The following is a 10,715-nucleotide window of genomic DNA, read 5'->3' on the forward strand; positions in this document are numbered from 1 at the left end:
TTGAGCATAGAGCTGGCAGATGTAAAATAACCATGATCATGATATGGAAGATGAGTTAGTGGCAGTGATTTCAGTGGCAGAAAAAGAAAGATGTGTGCAATTCTGATCCTAAATTCTATGGTATTACTGGGGGACCAACCATAGCAGAGTCAAGCTACGTTCTCAAAGGTGGAAAATCAGACATGTGTCTTGTTTCCTCAGTTGGGCCTGCCAACTGAAGCTTAATACATTTCCAAACCTAGGTTATAAAGACTCTTTTTCTTTGGAGGCTAGGATGGCTTATAGAGAAATCACACAGGTCAGAGCTGGGCCAACTTTACAGAAGAGATATATATTCTGTAAAAGAAAATGACAATGACAAACTGGATTGGGCAGATGAGAAAAAAGTGTATCTGCTGAACTATCTTGAAGATCATTACCATTAGTCTTAGCTCATTAAGCCTCAAGTAGTTACCATTACTCTTCCCACTGTCTACAAACAAGTTCAAATGACTGTATAGATAAGACAGAAAATCCAAAGAAACCTGTAATTAACACCCAGGGTAGTGGCTGTCCTAACTATCAGAACAGATGACCACAAAATACAGGGCAATGCTTTGGGTGTGATTTTGCCTGGTAAAACACATTAGCCTAAGTTGCAGGTGAGGGAATTGTGATTACGGAAAAAAAATATTTATTTTCCAGTTTGTAGTGAAGTGCTCTTAGCTGTTAATTATTTGCTCCTGTACACTTTTTACAAAATAAAGCAACTTTTACGTATTGCTACTTCAAATTGAACCTCCGTGGTACAGGAGCATTCTTCTTTGCATGGACAATATAATTTGTCACTTAAATTCTTGCTGATAGGAAATTACAAAATACATTGGCTCATGATAACTGCAAAACATCTGAAGGATTTTATTTTTTAATTTTGTCTAAAAAAAACACCTTTTAATAAAGGTACTTCTATATCCAGAAGTCATAAATACAGATTTATAATTCTGATTTCCTATTAAATCAGCCTTTCTTCCATGGGAGTTAGGTTTTTTTCTCTAGTTGGGTCTGTGAGTTGAAAGTGAAGTTTGCTTTCCCACCCTCTGCCCCCCTTTCTAACAAATATGTTTGTAGTAGTTACCATTTCAAGGTTTTGGGTAAAATTCTAGCTTGATGAAGTCAGTGATGATTTATGCTGATGAATCAAGGTACAGTTTAGCCAGTCCCACTCCTACAATCCCCAGTTGTGATACCACATTATTTGACACTTTATATTCTGGCTTCACTGGACTGTAAGGAATAGGCCTCTTTTACAGACATGACTTCAGATTTTTTGCTTCAGTTTTCAACACTCTTGCAATGTTCATTCTGAGAAGAGCCTAGGAACCAAGTGCCAAAAACATAAAAACATGGACACTTCTGATGCATTTCAGGAAAGAACACACACAATTCCATATAGCATTGTATTTTAATCTGTATAAAAGCAATTTTTAGGAGGTAAACCATGCAATGTAGTACATGTAGAAAAAGGTGCAATTCCTATGTTCCTATGAAGTATCTGAAGTACTTTCCCCTACACAGCAGTTATTTAGTCAAATTAAATATACACAGAAAATAAATCTGAGAGGCAGTAAATATGTTCTGGTAGAGCTATTATTGCCCAATGCTGCAGTTCTGGATCAAAGTTCTCTTGGCTGCTTTCAGACACTTTCCCTCTATCTTTTTTTCCAATGTGATAAACTGGTTGACAGACTTCTAGTTGAAGAAAATCTCAGTGCAACTGTTACCAGTTTTGGTGTGTCTCATTCAAAGTCCCAGTTGAACTCCTAAACAGGCTGGAAAAACAAACTTCTCACCTAAGAAGCTGGTTAAGATATTCATCACCAGCCCTTTCTAGGTGCAGTTCTGCTAGTACAAGGCTGACTTAGCACATTTGACTTCTAGTAGGGGATCACATATGTGACTCTCCACCAGCTCATAAGCTCTGCAGGATAACAGGCAATGCAACCAAATGTAAACAACCTGCAGTAGAAGGCTGAAATCTTTAGAATACCCCTTGGCTATTAAATGCAGTATTGGTGCCTGCATTTTCCATTACGGTGAACAAGATTTTCATTAGATGTTAGGTAATACATGACACAAGTAATACAGAAAACAGACACCGCAATTGTCTGCTTTAATTGCAATTTCAGGAAAAAAAATCCTCTTGTTACAAAAGAAATATAATGCTAGAGTACTGGCAGTGTAGATAGTTTTCTTCATGCTTGTATGTGACACAATGTAGGAACTTTACCAAGCACAAACATGGTATGTGCCAAGCTGTTCTTTAGAGTTGAATTAAGGATGTTTTCACAGTCCAAGTTCCCAATTCAGCTCATTATTAATGGCTTTCCCTCTTCCAGTTTGTGTTTCTGAGACTGGTGTTTTTATGGTTTTCTTGCTCCTCTTTGAGATGACAGATTTCTATCTGCAGTCAAACTGTAACACTGGATGTAGCTCTCAAGCACTACAAGCCTGCTTGTGCTCACTTTCAGTGCACAGTGAAGGGTCACAGGTCTTAACTTATGCAGCTTGGTTTACTCCAACAGTGATAAAGTGTACAGTAAGAGGTGGATGCAAACAGAGAAGCTGAAATAGCATGCATTCATTCTAGGGACAAGCCAGTTATTAAAGCCAAGGAGGAGAAATACCCAGCTTTCTAGAAGTGGGTTCAATGGACAGGCACTTGGGAGATAAAACTGTGCTGCTGTATGTGCTGATGTAGCTGCCTATGACAGCGACAGATAAAACACGTCTTTGGGACTACTTTGAAGAGAGAAGACCAGACTGACTCACATAGCCCTTCAAGTCAGTAATGTACAATTCACATCTCAGCAATGTAAACTTCAAGAAAAATACCAAGTCCCTCCTTATTTCTGATTGGGTCCCTTTGCTTTTTTAGCTCTGCAAGCTGTCTGCAATTCCCATTAGACCTAGTGTAAGAAAAGGGAGATTCAGTATCACAATGTGAGATGTCAGAGATTGAAAGTGCACTCACTTGAAATAGAGAGAAGGTAGGGAGAAGAATTTATGAAGAAAAGCTGTGCAGGTTGTACAGGAAAAGGGGACTGATGGAAGGAGCACTGGTAGGTGCAATCTACTGTGTCTCATATTGCAAGTTGAAGCACTTGTTTTGGATAACAGAATGAAACAATACAATTTTTCTTAGCTTTTACTGAAAAACAACAACAAAAAAGTAACAGCTGAGGGGGCACAATCAGGTGGTAGTCTCTTCATTGAATAAAATCTACTGCACTGAGATTCTTCACAATGTGTTGAGGAGGACCAAAAGAAGGAACAGTTACACTGCCCCGACCTGCTCAAAAGTGACAATCCTTTCTTGCATCTGACCAAGAGAGTTAAAGAACAAACTTCATGCCTCCCACTTATGCAGGCCCTGCAACTGGAGGGAGGCAGCACAGGCTTAAATGACATTCACAAGTAGTTGAGACTGCCCGCCCTCAACTCCTTAGGAGATGCTCCTCAGTGTAGGTAAGGAGATAAAAAGAAAAAAGAACCCATCATTGGTGCTCAACAGAGCTGGTAACATGTATTGCCATAGACTACAGAATCACCTCAAAAGATCATCTAGTCCAACACCCCTGCAAGAGCATCTGTGTTCCTAAGCCCTTCCCTTGTCCTTCAGAGAGAACAGGGCATGTGTTATAAACACAGTCACTTAGCTGTCTTCGTCCTTTTCACAAGCTGTAGATTACCCCTTCCCCCACCCCCAAACCCTTCACCCCACTTTTGACCAAAATCCTTTATTAACTTGCCTCTGAAGTTGACACTGTGTTTGTGATTCCTGGCTCTCTCTTTGGGCACTAAAGCCTTCTTTTTGAAAAGTGACTTTGTCCCAGCAACAGGATCACAGCAGCAGGCATGCTTGGAAGAGCTGTTGCCAGAAGGCTGCTCTAATTTGTTGATGCAGGAATACTGAATTACCTTTAAAACCTTCCTCAGTGGCAGCTTCCCAGGGAGAATATTTTTAAAACATTAATTACTGGGCTTTTTAAATTTTTCTTTGAGTGTAAAAACATTGCTTATTGCTTTCTGACACCTAAGAAAGTTTGAGGGAAATGTGGAGCTAGGAAATCCTGAAACTGTGGGATTATTTTAAAACTGTTGTTTTCCTGGGTTCTTTCATGCAGATTTTTATCACCAGGTAACACAACTCAGCCAGATTCAACATCATGCAGATCCCAGACACAGCAAGCATGAAAATGGTAAATGTGGTTTTCTCAGTGGGCCGAGAAACAAAACAATCCACTGTGTTGGGACAGGGCCAGGCATTGCACTTCACTAAGCGAGGCATCTGGTACCCATCATACATGTAATAGAACACATACATGAAGACTGCTTCAAAGATGATCCTGAAGAAGATGCTGCTGGTGTATGTCCACCACAGGGGCCCCCGAATGTGAATCTTTTCATTTTTGAGCTCTTCGATATCTATTTTCTCACCATTCCTGAATCGTCTTTTCTTCTCGTGCCTCCTGTAAGCTACATGCATGGCCACCAGCAGTGCAGGTGTGGAAACAAAGATCAGCTGCAGGGCCCAGAGTCTGATGTGAGAGATGGGGAAAAAGTGATCATAGCAAACATTTCTGCACCCAGGCTGAAGTGTGTTGCAGACAAAATCTTGTTGCTCATCTCCCCAGACTCTCTCTGCAGCCACAACCAGGATCATGATACGGAAGATGAACAGGACTGTGAGCCAGACCTTCCCAATGCTGGTGGAGTGTTTATTTACACCTCCTAAAACAGCCTGCAGAGTTCCCCAGTCCATCTTCTCTTCTGTGTCCTTTTACCTGCAGGATGACATAATATACCAAATGATCACTTATCAAAAGGTGAAAAAACCAGCTCTAGACTGCTTATGAACAAGAGGACTTCCTAACACTCAGGAGTCATAGGCAAATGCAAGTTATTTTCATTAATGTCCTCCATAAGTTTATGGATTTAAACAGCTTATTAAGCCCTCTCCTTCCATGTATTTACAAAGGAAGAAGCAGATCTTGATACATTTCTCAATAAGGCTTTAAGCAGCAAATAAGTTACATTTTCAAATGCATTTCTTCCATACATCCTCTATGCTTTCCTTACCTTTCTTAAGATATTTCCCTTTCTGTGGTTTACTTTTATCAGTGTTTTGCCTCTATTTTCCAAAGCAATCGATATCACCGCCATGACATGAGTTAAGGCCAATCTAGACAAAGTAGAGACTTCTCTACTAGTTTTCACAGGATTTCTTCACCAACACCACAGCCCTAGAAGGGCAAGGGTGGTGCTTTCATTGCTTCTGAGGCAAGTACTATTTGGCCTTCTTCAGCAGAAGCCACGCAGACACCTCCAGCAGGCCTTCAAGGCTTTCTGCTGCAGCTCAGACATGGACCTTCATCTCATAAGTACAGCATGTGATTTTGTCAACACTGCTGAGAAGCTGCAAGCCAGCTCTGTCAAGGCTGCATGCATATATAGCACAAATCAACAGGCAAAGGAGGAAGATACTGCAGAGCCTGCCCCTCCACATTCATTGCTATCTTATCCAAAAGGGAGACAAGCAAAGCCATAGAGTTGAAAGAAAAAAAATCCATCAGCTAAAGAGTTTATGTTGATTTTCTAGATGCTATCACACCCCAGCAGAATAAACAGGAGGTCAAGCTTTCAACTTCCCTCCTTCTCTTGGAAAGGAAAATCCACACTCTCTGTCCTTTGAAAGTTAAACATAAGCTTTGCTGAAGTCAGAATTCAGTCTCAGGGCTCAGCTTTCACTGATTGCAGCCATTGGAAACCACCACTGAACTGGACAAAACACTTTGAAATCAGAGCTGGAAACTTGCATAGCTGGTCCGTCATCTTTCAAGGATAGGGCTCCATTTTGCTGTGTGGGGGAAGCTACACTGGCCATGGATAAAAGCTTTGTCTCCTCTTACTGCAGGCTGTGTGCTGCAGGCAGAGCATGGTACCTTGTACCACCACACTGGGCTAAATTGTCAAAACCTCTCATTCTCACATAAGTGACAAAAACCAAAAACAAACAAACAAAAAAATCCCCCAAACCACCAAAAAAAGAAAATAAAATAACTTTTCTAAAACCCTGGTGTAGTTACAACACAAGCCAAGGGGTAACCTGCCCCAACACACCCTTGGTACAAGGGCCTAGCTTGTACAGACAAGCCCCGAGGCAGGAGGGAGAGGTCAGATTTACTGTGATGAGGAAAGATAAAATTGGGTAAGACAGAAAAAAAAACCAAAAAAACCCCAAACCAAATTCAAAAGAAAAACATCTTTTGAGAAGGCAGTTGGAATTCCTTGGACTTCTCATGCTTTGCCTCTGCTGAAACTGGCAGTGTTTTATGCAACTTTTATATTGACCCAAACTCCAGGCCATGATCAGACTGCATCGTTCCTTAAAACCTTCCTCATTGTCTAGTGCATGGACATTTTAAAGTCAATTAAACTTTCACAAGGGGCTAACCAGGACTTAAAGTATCTGAAGTGTGCACCCCAGTGGGATGAACAAAGCAGTCTCACACTGCATTTCTGAACCAGTGTTGCAAATTCACGCTGAAAAGACAACATTTCTCCCTGTTCTTTTACCACTGCAGAAACACTCAAACTGGCTGCGGGCACTGAGTGAATCCCCCGGGATACGCAGCCTGCCAAGGAAGACAACGTTTATTGGAAAGCACTTGAAATCCCCACTTGGTGGTTACCGGCTGGACGCCCCGAGGCGGCTCCCAGCCGATCCCTCCCCGCACTCCCAGGTCTGCTCCCGCTGGACGCCGAGAGTGGGGCGGACAACGAGCGCCCAGCTAGCCTTTGCCGGCGGGAAACGCTACGGCCGACCGCACTCGGCTCACACCAGCAGACGCCCGTTTCCAAACCGTCCCGACCCGCAGCCTCAGCCCAGCCCCACAGCGCTGCCTGAAACCTCCCCAGTCCCGACGCACTTCATAGATCCCGGTCCGCTCCGGGATCGCACGGTCTAATCCCCATCCCACCACACTAGTACACAAGAGCTGCTCCAGACCCTCACCTGCTCGGCTCCCGGAACGCGACCGGCACCCTGCGTTGCTCTGCTCTGTTCTGCTCCCCTCCCGGGTCCGTCAGTGCCTCAGGAACGGCCGATCCCAGCCTCACCACCCCTGAGCTTTAAGATCCCTCCCTGTTCACCTGCCGCCTCTTTTATACAGCCCGTCCCCCTTCCCCCCCCTCCACCGCGCCCGGCTCCTCCGGCCGCCCGTGGAGGCGGCGGGGCTGGGAGCCTGGGGCGGGGTTGGGTGTGAGGCGCCCATCATCGCTCCTCACCACCCAGTAGTGCCGAGGGGCAGGACTGAGGGGTCAAGCCGCAGCCGTCAGCACCGCGCTGTGCTGCGCCCGAGGGGCGCGAGCTGCTCCAGCGCCTTCCTGACCCCTGCCGGGAGCGCGCTCAGGTCCTCGCAGGATGTCCTTGCCCAGAGCGCCGCTAAGGAGTGAACGTCGGCTAGAGTGTGCTTGGTACCTCGCGAGTGCGGGATCGATTCCTAAGTGTTAGCAGAAAACGTGTACTGGGGGGAAATCAAGTCCCGTGGAACTCCGACACTGCCCAAGTGCCGTGGCAGCCCGAGGAAATAGCCACTGTGGGGTAGTTCCGAAAACACTCAGATAAAATGAATCTTCCAGAAGCTTTCTGTAGGGTTATGGAGGGCTCAGAAATTTAGGGAGGGTTCAGAAACCTCAGAGACCTTCTTAGACGGCTTGAGTTGGGAAGATCATAGAATCATAGAATAGTTAGGGTTGGAAAGGACCTCAAGATCATCTAGTTCCACCCCCCCCTGCCATGGGCAGGGACACCTCACACTAAACCATATTACCCAAGGCTTCATCCAACCTGGCCTTGAACACTGCCAGGGATGGAGCATTCACCACCTCCCTGGGCAACACATTCCAGTGCCTCACCACTCTTAACAGTAAAGAATTTCTTATATCCAATCTAAACCTCTGCTGCTTAAGTTTCAACCCGTTACCCCTTGTCCTGTCACTACAGTCCCTCATGAAGAGTCCCTCACCAGCAACCCTGACGGCCCCCTTCAGATACTGGAAGGCTGCTATGAGGTCTCCACGCAGCCTTCTCTTCTCCAGGCTGAACAGCCCCAACTTTCACAGCCTGTCTTCATATGGGAGGTGCTCCAGTCCCCTGATCATCCTCCTGGCCCTCTTCTGGACTTGTTCTAACAGTTCCATGTCCTTTTTATATTGAGGGCACCAGAACTGCACACAATACTCCAAGTGAGGTCTCACAAGAGCAGAGTAGAGGGGCAGAATCACCTCCTTTGACCTGCTGGTCACGCTTCTTTTGATGCAGCCCAGAATACGGTTGGCTTTCTGGGCTGTAAGCACGCACTGCTGACTCATGTGCATTTTCTCATCGACCAACACCCCTAAGTCCTTCTCCGTAGGGCTGCTGAGGAACATTAACTAATCAGCTAATTTTACTCTAATAAGTGGAATGATCTTGATAGCCAAATGTAGGGGTAATAAGGACTGCAGGCATATAAAGGCAGGAGAGAAAACTTAAGATTGCTTTTCCTTTGAAATCCTGTGGGCTTTCTTATAGCTGTAAGAAATCTTGCTTGTATCCTCCTCGCTAGTGTGCACAACCTTGGTTTCACTGCTGCTGTGCAAAGGTGGAGGGGAGTTGTTTTTGTGATTGGATCTAGCAGAAAGTATAAGGAATGAATTAAAAGTTACTCTTCATGTGAAAAGCCACTAGGTGTTATTTTTCTGGAGGATGCATTTGACAAGGGTATGCAGGAATAGGACGAGAGAATGGCTTTGAACTGAAACAGGGAAGATTTAGATCAGATATTGGGACAAAACTCTTCAGTGGTGAGACTGTGGAACAGGTTGCACAGAGAAGTTGTGGCTGCTCCATCCCTGGCAGTGTTTAAGGCCAGGTTGGATGGGGGTTTGAGTGATCTGTTCTAATGGAAGGTATGCCTGCCAATGGCAGGGGATTTGAAGCTGGATGATCTTTAAGGTCCATTCCAACCCAAACCATTCTGTTTCTATGAAAAGAATAAAAAAGGCCTTTTCTAGTTACAGTATACTTTAAGATCCATATTTAAGGAAAGCTGCTGAGGACAGAGGACATGGCCAGCCAAGCATGAGTTAGATCAGCTCTGCAGCCCAAACCTCAGGCTTTGACTGTGAAGTATACCCAGTACTGCTGCCAGGCTCAGGTCCACCTCACACTGTGCTTCACCCAAAGCATCCAACCAAGAATGACTTCTACTAAATGACGTTTGATTACGACACAGTAGAGCCTTTACTTTTCAAAACACTGTGATCAAAAATCCTACCAGGAAATAATGCTGTGCTAAAGAGGATTTGCAGCTAGAAGGTGGTGAAATGCTATGTGTACGACTCCTGAAATAATAAGAACTTGTCTAAGTATGTAAAGTACTACTGAAAATGATGTGTTTCTTTCTGTATATAGAAATAAACATCTGTCCTGTAAATCGCCCTTGGTACTGAGCTTGGTTTTATAAGGTGTGTCTGGAAGTAGGAACGTTTTCATTAGCAGGAATTCTAATAAAATGCAAGCTCAGTCTTGTAATTTGTATAGATAACAGCTACGAGAAACTAGAACTTGTGTGTGTCTGCAAAATGACAAAGTGGATTTGGTTTTGCTCTCAAAGGTTTTGAAAATGAAGTCAGATATATAAGATCTTTAGATAATCTAAGAAGAAATGTCTGGAACAATCAACTATATTTTAAAAAGTAATACCCAAATTTGATTGATAGTTGCAAATATATATGCTTGAAAGAAACCCACAACTCATGTTGCTCAGTATGGTCACAGTGATTTTGATTTACAACCAACCAAAATCTACAGTAAAGCTGAGTGCTGTCTTTACTTTTCTGCATTATTGTTTGTTTGCTTGTATGTGTAAGGGCGTATGTTATGCTTTATTTGGGAGGGAGAGGGGAGTCCTGGCGAAGAATTCTGACAGAGTACAAACCCAGGTGTGCAGGCTTTTTGCTTTCACTTTGCTTAACACCTGGCTAGTTGGCAGGAGGTGCGTATGAGAGTCAACTAGTACCAGCTCTGGCATCTGTAAATGTTCAGCTGTAAGGAAGCAGAAGAATTCTGCATAAGAATTCTGGCAGCATTGAACACAATAAATGTTATAAAGTGTGTGTGCATTCTTACAAAACATTGATTCTTGTGTATTCTAAAGTAATGTGAAAATAAAAGCTTAATAAAAATAAGAAAATAAACACTGTTGTAACTTTATGAGCACAGAAACAGGTTTTAGTTTATTTCAAAAAAGCAGAAATTTTGGCATCACCTTCCAGTAATCTCTTACAGTTTTTCAAATGCTCTGTCGGCATCAGTTCATTCAAAAGCCCTCAGGCACCTCTAGATGTTCTCTCTGGATCTATATTTTTAATAGTCCTTGCTTCATTCTCTGCTTTGCCTAACCATGCTTTGATGTCAATTGTATCAGGATTATATACGTATTTAATATTTGTCCACATATATATATCAAAATCCATATGATCCTACAATAATTAATTTAATAGCTTAATTTTTTGTGGTGAAAAAAAATAATTTACTGAAAATCTGCTCTTACATAATTTCATGGGACATTCCTGAGTCCTCACTATTAGCTGTAATAGCTAATTGCCTTTCCCTGTTCATTTCCTCCACA

The 10,715-nt window shown here is 43.3% G+C and overlaps 1 protein-coding gene across 1 annotated transcript; it reads right to left on the reverse strand.

Moving 5' to 3' along the window:
- Positions 1-1,422: 1,422 nt before the first annotated feature.
- Positions 1,423-7,200, reverse strand: LOC101870776 (gap junction beta-2 protein). The gene is made up of 2 exons (XM_031049531.2): positions 7,055-7,200; positions 1,423-4,823 (listed from the first exon to the last, which is right to left on the reverse strand). Exon 2 carries the CDS (start codon positions 4,799-4,801, stop codon positions 4,124-4,126), a length of 678 nt encoding a protein of 225 aa, XP_030905391.1. The 5' UTR covers positions 4,802-4,823; positions 7,055-7,200; the 3' UTR covers positions 1,423-4,123.
- Positions 7,201-10,715: the final 3,515 nt, after the last annotated feature.

This window comes from Melopsittacus undulatus, chromosome 2 (assembly GCF_012275295.1).
Source record: "Melopsittacus undulatus isolate bMelUnd1 chromosome 2, bMelUnd1.mat.Z, whole genome shotgun sequence".
NCBI lineage: Eukaryota > Metazoa > Chordata > Aves > Psittaciformes > Psittaculidae > Melopsittacus > Melopsittacus undulatus.

Excerpts from the sequence above, each read along its gene's own strand:
- LOC101870776 (XM_031049531.2), bottom strand. The coding sequence starts at position 4,801 with ATGGACTGGGGAACTCTGCAGGCTGTTTTAGGAGGTGTAAATAAACAC.